This window comes from Macaca thibetana, chromosome 13 (assembly GCF_024542745.1).
Source record: "Macaca thibetana thibetana isolate TM-01 chromosome 13, ASM2454274v1, whole genome shotgun sequence".
Lineage (NCBI taxonomy): Eukaryota > Metazoa > Chordata > Mammalia > Primates > Cercopithecidae > Macaca > Macaca thibetana.
Window position 1 is genome coordinate 81,603,772 of NC_065590.1, and position 24,653 is coordinate 81,628,424.

At 42.7% G+C, this 24,653-nt stretch overlaps 1 protein-coding gene across 18 annotated transcripts in view; it reads left to right on the forward strand.

The window, feature by feature from the left end:
• DTNB (dystrobrevin beta) overlaps nt 1-24,653 on the forward strand; it is a 303,400-nt gene that overhangs the window by 13,629 nt on the left and 265,118 nt on the right. For 8 of the 18 annotated variants that reach the window (XM_050753639.1, XM_050753647.1, XM_050753643.1 and 5 more), the window contains exon 2: nt 13,993-14,060. In XM_050753639.1, coding sequence (XP_050609596.1) covers nt 13,994-14,060 — 67 coding nt within the window. In that variant the 5' untranslated portion in view covers nt 13,993. Of the gene's footprint in view, nt 1-13,992; nt 14,061-17,407; nt 17,505-24,653 lie in introns of those variants that run through there. The other 10 variants (XM_050753637.1, XM_050753644.1, XM_050753646.1 and 7 more) reach the window with 5 other exon arrangements.

Sequence of the window (24,653 nt, forward strand, 5' to 3'; positions counted from 1 at the left end):
TGGGCACTTTCATTAGTGATCAAAGAAATACAAATCAAGACCACAATGAGATGAAATCATATACCCATGCTATTGGCAAAATTTGAAAAGCCTGGTGGACCAAGTGTTGGAGAGATTGTGAATTCACAGGAACTCTGATATACCACTGACAGGAATGTACTTTGGTGCGCTTTAAAAAACGTTTTGGCAATTCCTTTCGTAGATATACACCCAAGATAAACTCTTGACCTTGTGCAGTAAGAGACACGTACAACAATGTTTGTAGCAACACTGTCCATGATAGAAAAAACAAAACTAGAAACAACTCAGATTTCCATCAGCAGGAGAGTAGATTAAAATGCAGTTTGGGAATTATACGGCGGTAAAAAAAAAAAAAAAAAGAATAAACAATAGGGTGAATCTTAGCAGTATATTTAGTGAAAACAATTACCCAAGGGTTATGTGTAGTAAGATATCTTTTTCCTTTTTTGTGTGTGTGTGTGAGCAATAAAGCTTTTTAATCACCTGGGTGCAGGTGGGCTGTGTTCGAAAAGAGAGTTAGCGAAGGGAGATAAGGGTGGGGCTGTTTTATGGGATTTGGGTAGGTAAAGGAAAATTACAGTCAAAGAGGGGTTGTTCTCTGGCAGGCAGGAGTGGGGGTTACAAGGTGCTCAGTGTGGGAGATTTTTGAGCCAGGATGAGCCAGGAAAAGGAATTTCACAAGGTAATGTCATTGCTTAAGGCAAGGACAGGCCGTTTTCACTTCTTTTGTGGTGGAATGTCATCAGTTAAGGCGGGGCAGGGCATTTGTACTTCTTTTGTGATTCTTCAGTTACTTCAGGCCATCTGGGCAGACGTGCAAGTCACAGGGGATGCGATGGCTTGGCTTGGGCTCAGGGGCGTGACATTCCTGCCTTCTTATATTAATAAGAAAAATAAAGCAAAATAGTGTTGAAGTGTTGGGGTGGCGAAAATTTTGGGGGCGGTGGTATGGAGAGAGAATGGGTGATGTTTCTCAGGGCTGCTTCAAGCAAGATTAGGGGCAGCGTGGGAACCTAGAGTGGAAGAGATTAAGCTGAAGGAAGATTTTGCGGTAAGGGGTGATACTGTGGGGTCGTTAGAAGAAACATTTGTCGTATAGAACGATTGGTGATGGCTTGGATGCAGTTTTGTATGAATTGAAAAACTAAACGGAAGACACAAGGTCTGAATAAGAAAAGGAGAGAAAACAGGTATTAAAGAACTAAGAATTGAGAGGACCTAGGACATCTAATTGGAGTGCTTAAGGAGGCTCAGCATAGCCTTGCTAGCAAAGATTATTTATTTAAGAGGAAATTTAGAGTGGCGGTGGTTTGGGATAGCACTAGGAGATACCAGCTGTGATGGCTTGGAGAAACTGTAAACTAGCAGTGTAAACACGAGCAGAGCATTTATGAGTAGTTGAGAATGGTGAATAGGAGTATGACTAGACAGAAGACAGTAGGGATGAAAGTTTTTTGGGGTGCAGTTTAAGTTGGTCTGGTGTCTGGAATGAGACTGGGACCTAATAAAAAGGAGTGTCCACACAGGAGCTCAAATGGGCTGTAACCCGTAGCATTCCGAGGACAGGCCTGAATTCTGAGAAAGGAAAGTGGTAAAAGTATTATCTAGTCCTTTTTAAGTTGGTGGCTGAGCTTGGTGAGGTGTGTTTTTAAAAGACTATTAGTCTGTTCTACCTTTCTTGAAGACTGAGGACGGTAAAAGATATAAAGGGTTCACTGAATACTAAGAGCCTGAGAAACTGCTCGGGTCATTTGACTATTAAGGGCTGGTCCGTTATCAGACTCTATAGAGGTAGGAAGGCCAAACTGAGGAATTATGTCTGACAGAAGGGAAGAAATGACCGCGGTGTCGTTCTCAGACCCTGTGGGAAAGGCCTCTACTTATCCAGTGAAAGTGTCTACCTAGACCAAGAGGTATTATAGTTTTCTGACATATGAGTAAAGTCAATTTGCCAGTCCTGGGCAGGAGCAAATCCCCGGGCTTGATGTGTAGGAGAGGGAGGGGGCCTGAACAATCTCTGAGGGGTAGTAGAATAGCAGATGGAACACTGAGAAGTGATCTCCTTGAGGATAGATTTCCATGATGGAAAGGAAATGAGAGGTTCTAAGAGACAGGCTAGCGGCTTGCAACCTACATGGAAGAGGTTATGAAATGACGACAGAATAGAATGGGCCTGTGAGGCTGGAAGGAGATAATTTCCTTGGTCTAAGAACTATTTGCCTTGTGTGGGAAGAGATTGATAGGTGGAAGTTTCAGGGGGGGGGGGCGGGGGGGGGCAGGGGGAGTAGGTGGGAGTGGCCGATGTGAAGGAGGAAAACTGCCGTGAGGGATAGAAGTTGGAAGCTAGCTGCTTTTTTAGCTAACTTATCAGCATAAGCATTGTCCTGAGCGGTGGTTGGGGAAGAAAATAGATTTTGGAAGTTATGAGAACTGTAGAAAGTTGAGCATAGTTTGTGATTTTTAGGGCCTCTAACAGTATTAAAGCAGTGGCAGCCGCTGCACGCAGACGTGAGGGCTAGGCTGAAACAGTAAGGTCAAGTATTTTGGACGGAAAGACTACAGGACGCAGTCCCGGCTCTTGTCTAAGAATTCTGTCTGCACTAACCATGCCTAGGAAGGAAAGGAGTTGTTGTTTTGTAGAAGGGATTGGGGTTTGGGAGATTAGCCGAACACGATCAGCAGGGAGAGCACATGTGTTTTTATGAGAATTTTGCCAAGATACGTAACAGATGAGGAAGAAATTTGGGCTTGACTGAAGTAATGGGGTTGTCCTTGAGGTCTTGCAGCAGTAGAGCCTAGGTAATTTGCTGAGCCTGATGGGTGTCAGGGTCAGTCTAAGTGAAAGCAAAGAGAGGCTGGGATGAAGGATGCAGGGGTATAGTGAAAAAAACATCTTTAAGATCAAGAACGGAATAGTGAGTTGTGGAGGAAGGTATTGAGGACAAAAGAGTGTACAGGTTGGGCTCCACAGGGTGGATAGCAAAACAGTTTGGTTGATAAGGTGCAGATCTTGAACTAATCTGTAACACTTGTCTGGTTTTAGGACAGGTAAAATGGGGAAATTGTAAGGAGAGTTTATAGGTTTTAGAAGCCCATGCTCTAGCAGGCGAGTGATAACAGGCTTTAATCCTTTTAAAGCATGCTGTGGGATAGGATATTGATGTTGAGTGGGGTAAGAGTGATTAGGTTTTAAAGAGATGGTTAGGGGTGCATGATCAGTCACCAAGGAGGGAGTAGAGGTATCCTATACTTGTGGGTTGAGGTGGGGGATACGAGGGGAAGACACAAAGGAGGCTTTGGGTTGGAGAGAGGGGCGGCAATGAGATGTGGCTGTAGTTCAGGAATAGTCAGGGAAGCAGCTAATTTGGTTAAAATGTCTTGGCCTACTAAGGGAACTGGACAGGTGGGGATAACTAAAAAGGAGTGCATAAAAGAATGTTGCCCAAGTTGGCACTAGAGTTGGGGAATTTTAAGAGGTTTAGAAGCCTGGCCGTCAATACCCACAACAGTTATGGAGGCAAGGGAAACAGGACCTTGAAAAGAAGGTAATGTGGAATAGGTAGCCTCCGTATTGATTAAGAAGGGGACGGACTTACCCTCCACTGTAAGAGTTACCCAAAGCGTCTGTGATGGTCCAGGAGGCTTCCGAGGAGATGTGGCAGCATCGCTCTTCAGCCGCTAAGCCAAGAAGGTCTGGAAAGGAGTCAGTCAGAGAGCCTTGGGCCAGAGCTCCAGGGGCTCTGGGAGTGGCTGTTGGGCAAGTTGGACAGTCCGATTTCTAGTGGGGTCCCACACAGATGGGACACGGCTTTGGAGGAATCCTGGGCTGTAGGCATTCCTTGGCCCAGTGGCCAGATTTCTGGCACTTATAGCAAGCTCCTGGGGGAGGAGGTTCTGGAGGAATCCCTGGCAGCTGCCGTTCAGGCATTTGGAGTTGTGTGCTGGAGATGTGACTGGGGTTTGTCTCACAGTGGAGGCAAGGAATTGCAACTCAGAAATAAGTTGCTACTTGGCTGCCTCTTCTCTATTATTGTACACCTTGAAGGCGAGGTTCATTAAGTCCTGTTGTGGGGTTTGAGGGCCGGAATTTAATTTTTGAAGTTTTATTTAATGTCAGGAGCAGACTGGGTAATAAAATGTATATTAAGAATAAGACGGCGTTGTGACCTTTTAGGGTCTGGGGCTGAAAAGCGTCTCGGAGTTGCTGCTAAACAGGCCATGAACTGGGCTAACTTTTTTAAAAAATTTGATGAAAAAGAGCCTAAACGCTAACTGATTTAGGAGGGGTCGGATAAAGAAAAAGGAACATTAATCTTGACTATGCCTTTAGCTGTAGCCACTTTTTTAAGAGGAAATTGCTGGACAGGTTGGGGAGGGCTAGTCGCGGAACGAAACTGTAAGCCAGACCGAGTGTGAGGAGGGGAGGTGATAAAAGGATTATAGGGTGGGGGAGCAGAGACTGAGGAAAAATTGGGACCTAGCTGGGCCTGGCGAGGAGGGAAGAGGTCAGATGGGTCTGTAGAAAAGGAAGACTGGAAAGACTCAGCGACGCTTGGGGTTGGGACTGAGGGGACAGGCGGGAGGGAAAGAAGGAAGATTTGGGACGAGTCGCATTGGGAACAGAGACTAGGGGGGAACCGATGTGTAAAAGAATGCCTGGACGTCAGGCATCTCAGACCGTTTGCCCATTTTACGACAACAATTATTTAGATCTTGTAGAATGGAAAAATCTAAAGTGCCGTTTTCTGGCTATTTGGAACTACTGTCGAGTTTGTATTGGAGTTAAGCAGCATTATAGAAGAAAATAAGGCGTTTAGGTTTTAGGTCAGGTGTGAGTTGAAGAGGTTTTAAGTTCTTGAGAACACAGGCTAAGGCAGAAGAAGGAGGAATGGAGGGTGGAAGGTTGCCCATAGTGAAGGAGGCAAGCCAAGATAGAGAGTAGAGACACAGAGAGAAGGAGTTCGGGGGTTCTTGCCCTCCAGAAAAGCGGGAAAGGGGTCGGGGCATGGAAGTAAGGGATTGCGGCGCAAAAATAAGAGGTTGGGGCACAAAAATAAGGTCGGGGCGCAAAAATAAGAGGTTGAGGTGCAAAAATAAGAGGTCGGGGTGCTTGCCCTTCCCCCAGAAAAGCAGAGAAGGGGAAGAAACAGGGAGAGAAGGGGATCAGGGTGCTTGCCCCTCCCCCAGAAAAGTGGGACTTGCCGCTAAGGGTGAAGGACCAAGGCAGGCATCCCTGCAGCGTGGTCAGACACCTCTGAAACGTGGGTGAGTAATCAGAGAGGCGTCCCTGCAATGATTAAACACCAAGGGAAGGCTGCCTTCCCCAGTCCGTGACCGGCGCTGGCGTTTTGGGTCCATGGATAAAACGTGTCTCCTTTGTCTCTACCAGAAAATGAAAGGAATTTAAATTAAGAGAAGGGAGAGATTGAAGGGTCACGCTAAGATTGAAAGGAGAAAGAGGTTGAGGGATAGTGAGAGAGGTTGGAGAAGAGAGTAAAAAGGGGCCGCTTACCCGATTTAAAATTGGTGAGATGTTCCTTGGGCTGATGGGTCTGAGGACCCGAGGTTGTAGGTGGATCTTTCTCACGGAACAAAGAGCAGGACAGGGGATTGATCTCCCAAGGGAGGTCCCTGATCCGAGTCACGGCACCAAAATGTCATGTGCGTCCGTGTGAAGAGACCACCAAACAGGCTTTGTGTGAGCAATAAAGCTTTTTAATCCCCTGGGTGCAGGCGGGCTGAGTCCGAAAAGAGAATCAACCAAGATATATTTTTTCTGTTTAACTTATTTGAGATATAATTCACATACTATATAATTCAACCTACAATTCAGTGGTTTTTAGTGTATTTCTAGAGTTGTGCAGCCACCACTATTAATTTCAGAACATTTGCATCATCCCTAAAAAGAACCCTGTACTCATTAGCAGTTACTCCCTATTCACCCTCCCCCTGTTAACCCTCCACAAAGCCCTGGAAACCAATGATTAATCTTCTGTTGCTATGGATTTACCTGTTGTGGACATTTCATAGAATTGGAATCATATAATACGTGGTCTTTTATGACTGGCTTCTTTCATTCAGCATAGCATTTTCAAGGTACATCCATGTTGTAGCATGCTTCAGTACTTCATTCCTTTTTATGGCTGAACAATATTCCATTGTACACGATTTGTATGAATATATTGCAGTTTCATTCCAGCACCACTTGTTGAAAAGACTATTCTTTCTCTATTGAATTGTCTTGGTACCTTTGTTGAAAATCACATGACCATAAGTGTAAGAATATGCTTCTGGACTCTCAGTCTGTTCCATTGACTCCTATTGCTATCCTTGTGTCAATACTACACTTTTTTTATTACTATGGTTTTGTAATAAGTTTTCATACATTCATGGATATCATTTGCTGATATTTCATTGAAGACTTTTGCAATGAAAATGAATGAACAATATTCGTGAACACTGATTGGTAGTTTTCCTGTTTCTCTGCCTTCGTTGGGTTTTGTTATCTGGGTAATGCTGGCTACAAAATGTGTTGCTTGTCTTTTGTTATCTGGAAGAGATCTTGTAGATTTGGGCTTGTAGATTCCTTTCACAGGTTTAAAAAAAAAAAAACAAAACTACAAATTCAATGTCTTCAGTAGTTACAGGGTTATTCTGGTTATCTGTTTCATCCTGGGCGAGTTCTGGCAATTTGTAGCTTTTGAGGAATTGGTCAGTTTTATCTGAGTTGTTGTATGTATAGAATGGAATTGTTCATAATATTTCTATGGTGTTTCTTTTAATGTTCGTGTGTTCTATAGTGATAACTTCCCCTGTTTCGTTAGTAGTATTGATAATTTATGCCCTTTTGTTTTTGTTTTTGTTTTTCTGTCTTGCTAGAGGTTTATCAATTTTATTGATCCTTTCAAAGAACCAGCTTTTGATTTCATTGACTTGTCTCTTTTAGTGAATTCTAGTTTCAATCCATTATGGTCAGGTAACATACTCTGTATGATTTTAATTCTTTCGAATTTGTTACTGTTTGTTTTATGGCCCAAGAGCTGGTCTTTCTTGGTACATGTTTCACGTGCACCTAAGAAGAATGTACGTTTCATTATTGTCGGTAGAGTGTTCTCTAGATGTCAGTTAGCTCTGGTTGTTTGATGGTGTTGCTCAGTCCTTCCACATTCTTGTCACTACCTTTTCTCCACCCTCTTCAACGAGGTCATTTCATACATATGTAATACAGTTGGATTGCTTTGTCACACTCTGCATTTCATTCTGGGATCCTCAGATTTTTTTTTTTAAATTGCATGCATTAGGGTTCACTCTTTGTGGCTGGTGTGGTGGCTCACTCCTGTAGTCCTGAAACTTTGAGAAGCAGTGGGGAGGATCGCTTGAGCCCAGGAGTTTGAGACCAGACTGCACAACAATAGTGAGACCCTGTCTATACAAAATAAATAAATAAAAAGTTAAAAGATTAAAAAATAAAGATTCACTCTTTGTGTTGTAAAGTTCTGTCGGTGTTGACAAACACATAGTGTCATGTTTTCACCATTATAGTATCATACAGAATAGTTTCTCTGCCCTAAAAATTGCCCTGTGCTTCACCTACTCAGTTCACCACCCGCTTCCCCCAAACCTCTGGCAACCGCTGATCATTTTCCTGTTTCTGTTTTTCTAGAAGGTCATAAAATTGGAGTTATACAGTATGTAACCTTTTCACACTGGCTTTTTTTCACTTAGCATTATGCATTTAAGGTTCCCCCATGTCTTTTGATGGCTTGATACTTTGTTTTTTTTATTGCTGAACAATGTTCCATTTATGAACTGTTGCAGTTTATTTATGCATTCACCTTTTGAAGGGCATCATCATTGCTTCCAGCTTTTGGCAATCAAGAATAAAGCTGTAAACATTAGGGTGCAGGTTTTGTGTGGACATAAATTTTCAACTCAGTTGAGCAAATACCCAGCAGTGCAATTATTGGATCACATGTAAGACTGTGATTAGCTTTGTAAGAAACTGCCAGGTTTCTTACAACGTGACTGCTTGTGCATTCCCATCAGCAATGATGAGAGTTCCTGCTGCCTCTGCATCCTTGTCAGCATTTTTTTTGTTCTCTTTTTTGAAATGGAGTCTCACTCTGTTGCCCAGGCTGGAGTGCAGTGGTGCGATTTCGGCATACTGCAACCTCTGCCTCCCAGGTTCAACCAACTCTCCTGCCTCAGCCTCCTGAGTAGCTGGGAGTACAGGTGTGCACCACCATGCCCAGCTAACTTTTGTACTTTTAGTAGAGACAGGGTTTTGCCATGTTAGCTAGGCTAGTCTTGAACTCCTGACTTCAGGTGATCCACCCACCTCGGCCTCCCAGAGTGCTGGGATTACAGGCATGAGCCATTGCAATCGGCCCTTGTCAGCATTTGATGTTGTCAGTTGTTTTTATTTTAACCACTCTGGTAGGTATGTAGTGTTATTTTGTTGTTTTAATTTGTAATTTCCAAATAATAAATGTTGTTGAACATCTTTTCATATGCTTATTTACCATCTGTGTATCTTCTTTGGTAAGCTTTCTGTTCAGATCTTTTGATTGTTTTTGATTGAGCTGTTGTCTTGTTACTGAGTTTTATGAGTTTTGTTTGTTTGAGACAGGGTTTCGCTTCGTCACCCAGGCTGGAGTGCAGTGGTGCGATCACAGTTCACTGCAGCCTCGAACTCCTGGGCACAAGTGATCCTTCCCACCTCAGCCTCCTGAGTAGCCAGGAATACAGGTGTGCACCATGCCTGGCGGTTTTTGTGTTTTTCTTGTAGAGATGAGCTTTTGCCATGTTGCCCAGGCGGGTCTTGAACTCATGGGCTGAAGTGATCTCCCCACCTCAGCCTTCCAGATCCTGTTGGGATTACAGGTGTGAGTCACCGTGCCCAGTGCTCTTTATATAATTTGTATACAAGTACTTCATCAGATATGTGTTTTGAAAATATTTTCTGTCACTCAGTTGCCTGTCTTTTCATTGACTTAATAGTATCTTTTGCAGGGCAGCTAATTTTGATAAAATCCAATCTATTGATTTTTTTATTTCATGGGTTGTGCTTTCCAAACCCATTCATTTGGTTTTGCTTTGGGCTTAGGATATTAAACAGCCTCTTCTAGGAACTTTCAGTTTCAACCCTTTTATTTATTTATTTATTTTTGAGATGGAGTCTCACCCTGTTGCCCAGGCTGAAGTGCAGGGGCACCATCTCAGCTCACTGCAACCTCTGGCTCCTGAGTTTAAAAGATTCACCTGCCTCAGCCTCCCAATTAGCTGGCATTACAGGCATGCATCACCACACCCAGCTAATTTTTTGTGTGTGTTTTAGTAGAGACTGGGTTTCACCATGTTGGCCAGGCTGGTCTTAAACTCCTCACCTCAGGTGATCTGCCTGCCTTGGCCTCCCAAAGTGCTGCGATTACAGGCGTGAGCCACTGCACCTGGCCAAGTTTCAACCCTTTTCGATTTAAGAAACTTTGCTTATGAAACTTCGTTACATTTGCATAGCTAGGACCCTGGCCTTCTTTATACTTTGTAGACTGAAGCTGTGTTCTGGTTCTTTAAATTGGGTGAAATGAAGCTCCTGAGTAGGGTGATTCGGACCCACTGAAGACCAGATATGTTTCAATAAATGTGCCTACTGGATTTCTCTCTATGCCCACAGGAAGACAGGGGTGGGGGATTCTGAGATCATAGAATCTGAGGTCATAGAATTTTATTTGTGCATTAGTGTGGACAAAGATTTTGGCAGTTGAAATGGGAAAAGAGGGTGGATATGAGCGTGATTATGAGGAAGGAAATGGCAGGGTTTGAAATTAGAGTTAGTGTGAAGGTAATGATATTGGTTATCTCTAGATTGTGTGGCTAAGAAAAGGCAGAGTGCTAGGAGTTCAAGTGGGAGGAAGTAGGGAGAGGTACTTACATTTGTGGTAGTATTAGTCTTCAAGGTTATATCAGAATGGCAAGGGCATCTCATCAGCTGTGGTATTAGAGTAGATATACCCTTATTAGGTATGGAACTGTTAAAAGCATAATTACAAAGATACAGGCATTAGTGTACTTAAAGCACTGGCATGGAGTCACGTTGACTGGGCCTAGGGAAATGGTTTATAGTAATCTCAGTTTTGGTGTATCCCATTAATTTGGATTTTGTGTAACCTGAATTATAAGATTGCTTGAAATGAAACTACTTAATGCCTTAATTCCCCCAGTAGCTGACTTGTAGACAAGGATTTAAATGCAAGTATTTTGTTTTGGAGGTTATCCTTGGAAAAGCCAGTAGGGGAGTGGGAAGTGAGATAGGAGAGGGGAGACAGCAAAGATTGCAAATACAAGATTTGTTATCAACCAGGTACTGATTTTTTCACAGCATTCCCACTGAGAAACTCCAGGAGCAAATGTAAAATTTGTGTCTTATAGTTATAGTCCTTTAGGGGAAAGGTAGGTGGAGTATTTATATACCATCTCTTTCAGTCATTGATTAAGATTTTTTTCAGGAGGTGGTAGATCTACACGTCAGGCGTGCCACGCAGGGAACAAAATGGACTCGAGGATAGAGAAAGCCCTCAGGTGCTGTCAGGCCAGTGTACCTGGTAGGGGCTAGGGGATATAGGGACACTCTTTTGACTCCTTCCTTAATACCTTGCCATGCAGTTCCGGGATTTTCAATTTATTTCCTTTAAGACATTATTAGAAACATTTCCGCCTTAAATGAGCCATTCTAGCAGCATGTTAGGACTGGCTCCGGATGCCCTTTTTGGAACATTAAATTGTGAGTCATGGAAGAGTGGCCCATGTCAACAGACATTTCCTTGCCAGCCTTATACTTGACCTCCAAGTTCAGCACTCTCAAGATCCAGGTATGTTCTTCCAGTTCTTGCCAGTACATCTCATCATATCATACTGTGTTGGTGGATCAGTGCTTTCATCAAAAGGAGGGCCAGTACCTCCCTATTCTGACAATGCCTGGTTGTTAGCCTACAAGCAGTGAGGGAGGTAGGCACATATCTCCAGGAGGGTAGGCATCTTTGGAGGCAGGCATCCCAGCTGAGACCTCTGCATAGTTTTTAGTCGGGGGAGACCGCCCTCTTGTAGTAAGAGGAAGAAAGCTGCTTCTGGCCTGGAGGGTTCAGAAGAATCTTGTCAGGACTGTGAATTCAGTTTTGTAATTTGCTTGCTTTCACAGTAGGAACTTGAGTCTAATTTTTAGCACAGTCTGTCTGCAGGCAAAGAAATGCAGATGCTGGCAACTAGAAACTGGACAGTTAGACCTTCATGTAGCCTGGTGATGGATTAAAGGCTGCGCCTGTTCAGTCAACAGATAATATCAGTGTTATGGCTCCTGTTGAGTAACACAGTTTTCTTAGCATCAGTTTGGTGTGCAGGTCCATTCTAACACTTGGGGAACACTGTGTGCTGGGAATTGTTCTCAGCATTTGCTGTGAGTCCTCACAACAATCTGTGAGGAGGGTACTCGTGATTTATACATGATGAATCCGAGATTCAGAAGGATTAAGTAATCTTTCCAGTGTTGGAGCTAGTATTTTTAGTTTAATTGACTAAAACACACATTCTTTTTTTTTTTTGAGACGGAGTCTCGCTCTGTCACCCAGGCTGGAGTGCAGTGGTCGGATCTCGGCTCACTGCAAGCTCCGCCTCCCGGGTTTACGCCGTTCTCCTGCCTCAGCCTCCCGAGTATCTGGGACTACAGGCGCCCGCCACCTCGCCCGGCTAGTTTTTTTTGTATTTTTTAGTAGAGACGGGGTTTCACCGTGTTAGCCAGGATGGTCTCGATCTCCTGACCTCGTGATCCGCCCGTCTCGGCCTCCCAAAGTGCTGGGATTACAGGCTTGAGCCACCGCGCCTGGCCACACGCATTCTTTTGTTACTCCACATTGCTTTCCAAAAGGTATCCCCTTTATGTCCATTTGACAAATGATGAACTTGAGATGCAGAAATTGAGTGACAAGGTGAGTTTCAAGGCTAAAGAAAACTATTGTTAGAATTCAGGATGCCAACTCTTTTGCCGTTGAATATCATACTGAACAAATAGCTAAATTTAATACTGGCTGGTTTTGAATGTTTACTGTTTTTAAAATTCTGTTACATGGTCTGTCACAAGGTTTCTCAGCCTCAGCACTATTGCTGTTTTGGACTGGATGATTCTTTGTTGTGGAATACTCTCCAGTGCATTGTAGAATGTTGAGCGGTGTCCCTGACCTCTGTCTACTAGATGCCAGTAGCACCCTCCCAGTTGTGACAACCAAAACTGACTGTAGATATTGCTAAATGTCCCATGGGGGCAAAATTGTCCCTGGTTGAAAACCAGGCCAATCTCTAAAGGTGATTGTGTTATGACAGAACTCACCTAGAGTAATTCAGAAATGTGTTTTGTGAGCAGGGGGTTATGTTGCTTTAAAGTGTGGTGGAAAGAACATGAGCTTTGGAATCTCTTGGCCCTGCCACTTATCAGTCCCTGTATCTTTGATTAAGTAATTTGTCTTTTCTGAGCGTTTGTTTCTTCATTTGTAAAATGGGCATTATATCTACCTGATAGGGTTTTGGTGATTAAGCTGGAGGATGATACAAGTGGAAGAATGAGGGGAAAAAAAGGAGAAAAATGATCTGTAGTAGAAGAAAGTGAAGGAAAGATACAGAAGGCAGTTGTCAAGAGGAGGAGTGAAAGGCACATTGGGAAGATCTAAGATGGCAGGTGAACGAACCACATCTACCCTCTTCCCACACTCTAGTCCCAGGTCACTGAGTCTGGAAGAAAGCTCTGAACAGGGCTGAGCACGGTGGCTCACACCTGTAATCTCAGCACTTTGGGAGGCTGAGGTGGGTGGATCACTTGAGACTGGGAGTTTGAGACCAGCCCGGCTAACATGGTGAAACTCCATCTCTACTAAAAATAAAAAAATTAGGCAGGCATGGTGGCGTGTACCTGTAATCCCAGCTACTCGGGAGGCTGAAGCACAAGAATTGCTTGAACCTGGGAGTTGGAGGTTGCAGCGAGCTGAGATCACGCCACTGCACTCCAGCCTGGGCGACAGAGTGAGACTCAGTCTCAAAAAAACAAAAAAAAGAAAGCTCTGAAGAGTTTATTTTCTCTCTCTTTCTCTCTCTCTCTCTCTCTCTCTCTCTCTCTCTCTCTCTCTCTCTCTCTCTCTCTCTCTCTCTCTCTCTCTCTCTCCCCTTTCTTCTTTCTTTCTGTTTAATTGAACTTACAGTGCCACATGGCTGGGGAGGCCTCAGAATCATGGTGGGAGGTGAAAGGCACTTCTTACATGGCAGCAGCAAGAGAAAATGAGGAAGAAGCAAAAGCGGAAACCCCTGATAAACCCATCAGATCTCATGAGACTTACTGTCACGAGAATAGCACAGGAAAGACCAGCCCCCATGATTCAGTTACCTCTCTCCCACAACACATGGAAATTCTGGGAGATACAATTCAAGTTGAGATTTGGATGGGGACACAGCCAAACCATATCAGGGATTAATACCTGATTTCTTTAATATGAAATTGAATATTCATATATATTTTATGTATAAGCTAACTGTTCTTATGTCCTTTATTACAGCCTTTCATTACATTTATTTTCTAAATTATATTTAGTAACATGTTTATCGATATAAAACAGTAGAGATATGGGAAGTTACTTCAACTAATCCAGGACTCTGCAGAGAAAATAAAGTTAGAAGTAAGACAGCCCCATATTTTTAGCACAGTAAGCAATTGTATGAGCTCATGTAAGTATTGATTTATAATATTTTAGAAGCTGTCAAATAAAAGGACGGTGGTTTATCTTTTTCTGAATCAGGCTTCCAGTTTATTTTTACTGATACTCTGTTAAAATGTGCATTTGCAACTTGGTTTCCTGTACCTCTTCACAATAGAATGATTAGCACTTGATTGAATTGTCAAATTATACAGTGGTTTATTGTATCTTTCTTTGTCTCTAGGATGATTGAGGAAAGTGGGAACAAGCGGAAGACCATGGCAGAGAAGAGGCAGCTGTTCATAGAAATGCGTGAGTCTTGAGTCCTTGTTCGTATGTGCAGGAATGTTTGTGTGTGTGTGTGTTTTTTTTTTTTTTTTAAATCAAGTCATAGCTTTAATCAGTTACAAATTTTAAGCTTTAAAGAGGGAAGAATGGGAGTAAAAGAATCATGGAGTTGAAGGACCCCAAGCCAAAGCATATATTTTTTTTTTTTTTTTTTTTTTTTTTTTGAGACGGAGTCTCGCTCTGCCGCCCAGGCTGGAGTGCAGTGGCCAGATCTCGGCTCACTGCAAGCTCTGCCTCCCGGGTTCACGCCATTCTCCTGCCTCAGCCTCCTGAGTAGCTGGGACTACAGGCGCCCGCCACCTCGCCCGGCTAGTTTTTTGTATTTTTTTTTTTAGTAGAGACGGGGTTTCACCGTGTCAGCCAGGATGGTCTCGATCTCCTGACCTCGTGATCCGCCCGTCTCGGCCTCCCAAAGTGCTGGGATTACAGGCTTGAGCCACCGCGCCCGGCCCAAAGCATATATTTTAATAGAATTGACTTGCTTTCTTAGGCAAGGCCATAAATAATAAGGTAGAAATGTTACCTAGAGTGCCTGTGATTTTGTACCATGCCAGTCAATTTAGATCTCTTGCTGTAACTCCATTGTTACCGTGAGCTTGCAGGTGGTGATTAATACATTATATAAATTACCTTCCACTAGATACCAGTTCTGAGACAGAGAGGACTAAGTGTTAGGGCAACACCTAGAGATATTGGAAAACTAAAAAGAATGAATGTGTATTTTGATATATTTTTAACTTTAAATATTCTGTTAAAAATTACATTGTTTTATACAGTTCAAACAGAGAGAAGAAGATGGCTAAGAGAGGTGGGGTGGTTCCCAATTCTTGCAGGATTGTTTTGCTCTGTGACTGCTTGTCTATGTGACCATGACCATGTGACCTTGACCAACTCAAGGTCGCATCTGCTGGACCTCAAATTCCTTTGCCATGAAATAGGGGTTATTGGTCTGGACCAGTGATTACGAAACCTTTCAAAAGTACTGTACTGTTTTTTTCCCAGCGAAATCTTACAGGGACCCTTAACATAAGAGTATTATAAAATTGGTAGTGCTTGGTTGAAGCAGGAGAGGGGAGAAAGGGCCAGCCTGAGATAGCCTCTAAGGTCCTTGCAGAATTCTAGAATTCTGCATATCGCAGTATGAAAATCAGTGGGTAAAAGTCTCCGAAGACCCAACTCTCAACTTATTTGATACCTTTAGGGTCTTGGTAATGGTAGGCAGAGTTTGACTCAGGTAAGCCGTGTGTTGTCCTGTTAGTCATAGGCTGGATAACTATTTGTTAGAGGTGGTAAAGAAGAAATTTCGGCATTGGATAGGTAGCCGAACTGGGTGATCATTAAGGACTTTTGTAGTTCTGAGCTTCTAATGGCTAGTAATCCAAGCCAGACACCTTGGAGTCACTTCCCTCCACCTCACCTTCTACCTCCAAATAAATCAGAAGGCATCTGAATTTTACTATGTACATGAGTCTGATTCTGTTCATCACACCACAGCAGCTTTGAGTCCAGCTTTGCAGTTAGACTGCTCAGTTTGGGTCTTGGCTGCCTCACTTCCTGACTTAGGCAAGTTAACTTAATCTCTCTGGGCCTCTGTTTCCTCATCCATAAAGCTAGAATTGTTGTGAAGATTAAATGAGATAATGTGAATAAAGCACTTGGCACAATGCCTGACACTTACATACGTAAGTATGAAGTAAGTAGTACATACTTAATATGGATGGTTGTATTTATTACTAATTTTTTTTAATTGTTGGTACTTTTCTGAACTAAAGCAATAATTTCCTGATCCCTTTTTCCAGTCTTGACCCTCTCAAATCTGCTGTCTATGATCAGCTACCAGATTGAATTATATACATCTGTGCTACTTCTTTTTTTTTTTTTTTTTTTTTTTTTTGAGAGGGAGTTTCACTCAGCCATCCAGGCGGGAGTGCAGTGGCTCGATCTTGGCTCACTGCAACCTCCACCTCCTGGGTTCAAGTGATTCTCATGCCTCAGCCTCCTGAGTAGCTGGGATTACAGGTGCCCACCACCATGCCTGGCTAATTTTTGTATTTTTAGTAGAGACGGGGTTTCACCGTGTTGGCAGGGCTGGCTGGTCTCAAACTCCTGACCTCAAGTGATCCGCCTGTCTTGGCCTCCCAAAGTGCTGGGATTACAGGTGTGAGCCACTGTGCTTGGCCTAAATCTGTGCTACTTCTTTGCTTACATTCCTTTACTTGCTTCTCATCACTTTAATGGGAAGGACCCCACTCCTAAGATTGCCGAATAAGGCCCTTCTGGCCCCTTTTTTGCTCTGCCCAGTAGTTCCCAATTTTTCCATCACATGCCTTGCATGTTACTTCCCAGCAATACTGAATTGGCTTTCCTGCAGATCATGTGGTTTCATGCCTTTGTGCCTTTGCGCAATACCATTGCCTCCACCACCCAGCACACTGCTCCTGCCTGCCCTTCAAAACTCAGCATAGGGGTCATCTTTTCCCTTCAACTTTTAGTGCATTTATTGAGGATCTTCTGTGCTCCAGGCACTATTCTGGGTGCTAGGGCCACAAAGGAGAACAAAACACAGTCCCTGACCTCACTTCATGAAATGTCCATGTTAGTAAAGGGAAGCAGACAAAATAGGAAACCAAATACATAGACACAGTAATTCCTGATACTAAGAAGAGGCTGGGGTGCCTTAAGTAAATATACATGGGCATGCTGGCGTGATGGGGTGGAGATCTGAAGTAGTCCTGTGAAGAACTGGGTTTACTTCGTTGTGAATGTTACTACTCTTACACAGATACCTCATATGAATTATCCTCTGACTTAAGGATAACAGTCAGTCTGGGAGACGTTTGGTGAGTGTGACTTCTTGAGTCTCCTCTATTTCTTCACAGGAGGAATTGCATGGGTGACTATAATATCTGCTGCTGGAAACCCCACCCCCTCATTTCCAGCAATGTCAACCAGAAACTCCAGCATAACTACTTTCTGTGGATGCCAGAATCACCTTTTTCCAGCCATTATTCAGTTGTATCATTTAGTATGTTGATTTTAGTATGTCAATTTTGAATCTAGTACTCTTTCTCAACTCCTATTAGTCTTAATGGTTATAGATTTCTACTTAGGTAGGTAACTGTACCATTTTCTTCTTTTTCTTTGAGACTGTGTCTTGCTCTGTCGCTCAGGCTGGAGTGTGAAGGTATGATCACAGCTCACTGCAGGCTCCATCTCCAAGGCTCAACTGATTCTCCTGCCTCAACCTTCTGGGTATCTGAGACTACAGGCATGTGCCAACAGGCCTGGCTAATTTTCTTGTTTTTTTGTAGCGATGGGTTCACACTATGGTGCCCAGGCTGGCTGGTCGCGAACTCCTGGGCTCAAGTGATCCTCCCACCTCGACCTCCCAAAGCGCTGGGATTACAGGTATGAACTACCGTGCCCGGCCAGTAACTATACCATTTTTAAAGAAAGACAGTTTGGACTCTTCCTTTTGTAATTGTAATCCTTATACCCTTTTTTTGACCTAGTGTACTGGTTAGGGCCGCAGATATTATATTGAAAAGTAGGAAGGATGGCTGGGCACGGTGGCTCATGCCTGTAATCCCAGCACTTTGGGAGGCCGAGGTGAGTAGATCATGAGGTCAGGAGTTTGAGACCATCCTGGCTAACATGGTGAAACCCTGTCTCTACTAAAAATACAAAAAAATTACCTGGACGTGCTAGTAGGTGCTATAGTCCCAGCTACTTGGGAGGCTGAGGCAGGAGAATGGCGTGAACCTGGGAGGCGGAGCTTGCAGTGAACGAAGATCACGCCATCGCACTCTAGCCTAGGCAACAGAGCGAGACTCTGACTCAAAAAAAAAAAAAAAAAAAAAAAGAAAAGTAGGAAGGATAGCAGGGGCATCCTTGTCTTGTTTTTTATTTTCATGGGAATGTTTCTAGTATTTCTATTATTTCTCTATTTCTAATATTTCACTTTTAAGTGTGATGATTGCTACAGGTTAACCTGATAAAGGTGAAGGAAGTAATATGTCCTAATTTGCCAGGAATCATTATCATTATTTTCTTAAGTCATAACTGAATATTGAATTTTTTTTTTTTTTTTTGAGATGGAGTCTTGCTCTGTCGCCCAGGCTGGAGTGCAGTGGTACGATCTCGGCTCACTGCAAGCTCCGCCTCCTGGGTTCACGCCTTTCTCCTGCCTCAGCCTCCTGAGTAGCTGGGACTACAGGCGCCCGCCACCACGCCCCGCTAATTTTTTTGTATTTTTAGTAGAGACGGGGTTTCACCGTGTTAGCCAGGATGGTCTCGATCTCCTGACCTCGTGATCTGCCTGCCTCGGCCTCCCAAAGTGCTGGGATTACAGGCGTGAGCCACTGTGCCCAGCCTTGAATATTGGATTTTATCAGATGTTCTCTGTTTCCCTTGAGAGGAATGTATTTCCTCTTCACTCTGTTCATACAGTGCTGGGGCCAGCCATCTTTTTCTTAAAGAGCCAGAAAGTAAATATTTTAGGATTTGCAGGCTGTATGATGAGTTCTTTGTCAAGCTACTCAACTCTGCCATTGTAGCATAAAAGCAGTTGTAATAATTTATTAATTTAAGTAGTTTATGTTTTTTTAACCTTAGCGTTCAGAATATTTCCTTTTGGAGCTCTTTTTGAAAAAAATAATTGTAACGTTTAGATTCAGGGGGTACATGTGCAGGTTTGTTACATAGTTTGTATTTTTCAACCTTGTGTTACCTTTACTATTATGACTTTATATAATATCCTTAAGCCTTTATGTTTTTAGACAGTATTTTTACATTTTCTGTTATGAACAGCAATGAAATTAGTTTATTCTTTCTTTGCTTAATATTTTCTCTTTTAGACTCTAAGCAACATGAGAATAAGGATCACATCTGTTTATCATGGTGGTGCCTCGATAAATATTTATTAACACAAGAATGGAATATATTCCATAGAAATAAATGGGTAGTTTATGATTCTTACATAATATAAAATCCCTAAGAAAAATGAAAGGTGACAGGTGAGAAGAGTGATCCTCAACTCTGGTGCTAAAGCGAAAGTTCTCCAGTTGATTGTGCAGAGTACTTGATACCAGGCCTCCAATGCTCAGAGATTCTGATTTTATTTTGTCTTTTCTAAAGTTTGCCAATTTTATTGGCAAAGGACTGACTTTTAGCTTTACTGATCCTCTTTGTATATCTTTGTTCTCTGCCTCATTTGTGCTATTTTCATCTTCCTATTTAGGCAATTCTGTTATTTTTCTAACAACTTATGTTGGGTTACTAAGGCCATTTGTTTTCAGCCTTTTTTTTCTTATGTAAGCATTTAAGAATAAACTTTCCTGTGATTGTTTTTTTGCATCTCAAGTGTTCTGATATTTACTATTTTTCATGATCAGTTCTCTATATCCTCTAATTTTTATTATTAATTACTTAGAAATATCTTTTTATTGATTGGTTGGTTGGTTGATTGACTGATTGATAGAGACAGGGTATTGCTGTGTTGCCCAGGCTGGTCTTGAGCTCCGAAGCTCAAGCGATCCTCCCACCTTGGCGTCCCAAAGTGCTGGGATTACAAGCGTGGGCCACCACACCCGACTGGAGTATCTTTTTAAATTTGAAAGTAAATGTTTTAGTAAAAAAAACCTGTATAGCTTAATTGGGATTTGGGTCAGGAAATGAGGGAAGATCTGGAATCTTTGAATTTGTTAATTGATGTTTTGTGTTTTTTCCAAATATTCCATGAGTACTTGAAAATAATGTGTATGATTTCTGCATTATTTAGATGAAGCTTGTTGTATATTTCATTAAAATCTTTTTTGTCCTTGGTGATTTGATTGCTTGATCTTAATCACTGAAAGATGTTAAGTATTTCTGCTTTGATCAAGAGTGTTAAATTTTTCTCTGTACTTTTGTTAGCTTTCCAAACTTTAATTCTTGAATGCATGCACCTTTAAAATGTTATGTCTACCTAGGAAAGTGAATCCTTTATCCTTATATAGTTACCGTCTTTTTCTAGTAATGCTTTTGATGCATTTAAGTCTATTTTTAGCATATTGATAGAGCTAATGTTGGCTTGCTTTCAGTTAGCATACTTAGTACAGTATGTATCTTTTCATTATTTTACTTAAAAAATTTCTTAATTCTTACGTTTTTGTCTCTTATAAGTAGCATAAGCTAGAATGGTTTTTAAAAAAACAATATGACAGTCTTTGCCTTGTCACTGAAGAGTTTATTTTGTCTAGCTTTTAAGAGTCAAATTCTGTAAAATATTTGAAGAGGTTTATTTGAAGCTAAATGTAGTGACCATGGCCCGTGACAGAGCCCTCGGGAGGTCCTGAGACCTCCCAAGGTGGTCGGGGTGCAGCTTGGTTTTATACATTTTAAGGAGGCATGAGACTAAAATCAAACATATTTAAGAAACATATTGGTTTGGTCCAGAAAGGCAGAACAACTTGAAGGGGTTGGGGGCTTCTAGCTTATAGGTAGATTTAAAAGTTTTCTGGTTAAAAATTGGTTGAATTTATCCAAAGACCTGGGATCAATAGAAAGGAATGTCTGGATTGCAATAAGAGGTTATGGAGACCGAAGTTTTCTCACACAGATGAAGCCTCCTGGTAGCAGACTGCAGAGAAAACAGGTTGTAATATGTTTTTTTTTTGCTTTTTTTTTTTTTTTTTTTTGAGACGGAGTCTCACTCTGTCACCCAGGCTGGAGTGCAATGGCGCGATCTCGGCTCACTGCAATCTCCACCTCCTGGTTTCAAGCGATTCTCCTGTCTCAGCCTTCCAAGTAGCTGGGATTACAGGCGGCTGCCACTATGCCTGGCTAATTTTTGTATTTTTAGTAGAGATTGGGTTTCACCATGTTGGTCAGGCTGGTCTCAAATTCCTGACCTCAGGTAATCCATCCGCCTCGGCCTCCCAAAGTGCTGGGATTACAGCATGAGCCACTGTGCTCGGCCAATATGTTTCTTATTAGGCTTAGAGTCTGTGTTGTTATTAATGCCTGAGAGGTACGGTGAGGCATGATCCCAACTTCCTATCATGGCCTGAAACAGTCTCCCAGGTTAAATTGTAAAAGAGCCCAGGCTGAGGAGGAAGTTCATTCAGATGGTTGGGGGGCCTTAGAGTTTTATTTTTGGTTTACATATTCATCATATTTTATGCTTCAGTTTTGTCCTTTTTTTGATGTGTTCCTTCCTTCTTTCCCCGTCTTAGAGGAACTGAGCTTGCTTTCTTCCTTCCATCCCATTTGTTTCCCTCTACTTGGTTGTGAGTTACATGTTTTTCTGTTCTTTATCCTGGAAATATTGACATCAATTAAAATATAGCTTATCAATATTTGTAACTTTTTTCAAATATGAGGGTATTGGAATATTTTTAGGTACCCCTTAATGAAATTTATACCATTTTTAGTATTATCTTTTTTAAGGGCCAGGCGCAGTGGCTCATGCCTGTAATTCCAGTACTTTGGGAGGCCGAGGCAGGTGGATTGCTTGAGCCTAGAAGTTTGAGACCAGCCTGGGCAACATGGCGAAACCCTGTCTCTAGAAAAGTACAAAAATTAGCCGGGTGTGGTGGCATGTTTTTGTAGTCCTAGCTACTTGGGAGGCTGATAGGTGGAAGGATTGCCTGAGCCTGGGAAGTCAACGTTACAGTGAGCTGAGATTGTGAAACTGTACTCTAATGCCAGGGTGAGTGAGACCCTGTTTAAAAAAAAGAAAAAAGATATCTTTTTTATCCTACATATTAGATTTTGTTATTATTTTGTATAATCTAATCCATTTAGTTATTTCTTTCTTTTTTTTTTTTTTTTTTTTTTTTCTTTTTTTGAGATGGAGTCTTGCTCTGTTGCCCAGGCTGGAGTGCAATATCTCAATCTCAGCTCAAGCAGTTTTCGTGCCTCATTCTCTCACACGCGTGCACCACCACAACCCAGCTAATTTTTGTATTACTAATAGAGATGGGGTTTCGCTAAGTTGGCCAGCCAGGTCTCAAACTCCTGACCTCAAGTGATCTGCTCACCTCAGCCTCCCAACGTGCTGGGATTACAAGCGTGAGCCACTGTGTCCGGCCATTTAGTTACCACTTCTTTGCTTGGCTGTTATTCTTATTTTTGTTAAATTCAGATAAATGTAAATCTAAATCAAGGTGGAGAAAGGCTTGTGCCCTCAGCATTTCCCTTTGTGGGATGCTTTCTCTTTTTTTCCTAGTTCACCCACTGAGAGAGTCATCCTTACAGTGTTCAGTGGTCTTGGTTGTATTTATATCTTCCTCTCTGATGGGACCTCTGGCCTCCTCTCTGTCCCCCAGGGTTTTTATTCTTACTGCAAAGAAAAAGATAACGAAATCATTTGTGTTAGTTATTTGGACTAATAATCTGTTGAAAAATTTCTTACTTCTTACTTTGTTATTTTTGATGTAGAATTTTGCTTTGTTGCCCAGGCTGGAGTGCAATGGTACAATCCCGGCCCACTGAAGCCTCCGCTTTCGCCTCCAGGGTTCAAGTGATTATCCTGTCTCTCGAGTAGCTGGGATTACAGGTGCTCACCACCACGCCCAGCTAATTTTTGTATTTTTAGTAGAGATGGGATTTCACTTGGCCAGGCTGGTGTCGAATTCCTGACCTCACGTGATTCAGCCGCTTTGGCCTCCCAAAGTACTGGGATTACAGGCATGAGCTACCGCACCCAGCCAAAAATTTTTTCAATCATAAATGGTTGTGAAAAATTTCAGACAATTTAACATTAGATTACACTTACATCTTCTAGCTCTATAATCTCTTCTCCCTTCTTCCTTTTTTCTTCCTCATTCCTCCTCTCCCCATTTGCATTGCTTTTTAAACAAAATACATTTACTTCCTGTGTCTTCCATGGATTTGTTACAGGAAAGGGGTCCTGTTCCAGACCCCGAGAGAGGGTTCTTGGATCTCGCGCAAGAAAGAATTCTTGGCGCATCCATAAAGTGAAAGCAAGTTTATTAAGGAAGTAGAGGAATAGGCCGGGCGCGCTGGCTCAAGCCTGTAATCCCAGCACTTTGGGAGGCCGAGACAGGCGGATCATGAGATCAGGAGATCGCGACCATCCTGCCTAACACGGTGAAACCCCGTCTCTATTAAAACTACAAAAAATTAGCTGGGCGTGGTGGTGGGTGCCTGTAGTCCCAGCTACTCGAGAGGCTGAGGCAGGAAAATGGCGTGAACCAGGGAGGTGGAGTTTGCAGTGAGCCAAGATCGAACCACTCCAGCCTGGGAGACAGAGCAAGACTCTGTCTCAAAAAAAAAAAAAAAAAAAAAAAAAAAGAGCTGCTGGTTGCCCTTTTTATGGTTATTTCTTGACGATGCTAAACAAGAGGTGAGTTATTCATGCCTCCCTTTTTTAGACTATATAGAGTAACTTCCTGATGTTGCCATGTCATCTGTAAACTGTCATGGCCCTGGTGGGAGTGTAGCAGTGAGGATGACCAGAGGTCACTCTTCTCACCATCTTGGTTTTGGTGGGTTTTAGCCAGCTTCTTTACTGCAACCCGTTTTATCAGCAAGGTCTTTATGACCAGTATCTTGTGCTGACCTCTTATCTCATCCTGTGACTTAGAAGGCCTTAAACATCTGGGAATGCAGCCCAGCCGTCTTGGCCGCATTTTACCCAGCCCCTAGGTAGGATGAGGTTGCTCTGGTTCAGATACCTCTGACAGATTGGCTCAGCACCTCCCTCAAATCCCATGGCTTCCTGGAACACAGTGTGGAGTCCTCTGCCCTACCTGAAGAATCCTAAAAGCATGGGTGTGTTATACACAGAATACTAAAAGGAGGTGGCTTCTCCACTACTTTGATTGTCCTCCTCTGTCAGTTTTCTTTGCTAACGTCCAAAATTGTATCTGCAGTTTGTCTAACCTTTTCATTTTGTATATTTTTAAGAGAAAGTAGATGAGAGTTTTTTGCACTAGCAACACAACTTCCCAATTTTAACGTATTTATTCACTCAGTAACTATTTCAGGTGCTAGTTTTATTGTGTTCTAGTTAGCATTGAACAGTGAACAGAAACAACAACAAATGGTCTTTGCCTTCATGTAACTTCGTTTCCTGGAAGTGGCAGTGCAGTAGGAGCCACATGGGGGAAGCACTGGGGTCCAGGAGCGATCTGGGAGAAGCCATGCCCAGGATGAGTTGGTCTGAGGAGGTGAAGGAAAGACTGGGGCAGCCGTACTTGTGAAGGCCCCGAGATGAGACAGCTGAGTGCAGTTGGGTGATTCTGTGCAGTCCAGACTGATTGGAGTTGGTTGTGAGGTGAAATTTGAAGAGTGTGCCTGAGCCGTACCTTTTGTTGAGCTGGGTAGTACTGTGTTGTGTTTCTTGAACCTAACTTGATTATAAAACTCTACTGGGGCCAGGCATGGTGGCTCACACCTGTAATCCCAGCACTTTTGGAAGCTGAGGCAGGCGAGATTGCTTGAGGTCAGGAGTTCGAGACCAGCCCGACCAACATGGTGAAACCCCGTCTCTACTAAAAATACAAAATTAGTCAGGTGTGGTGGCACACACCTGTAATCCCAGCTACTCAG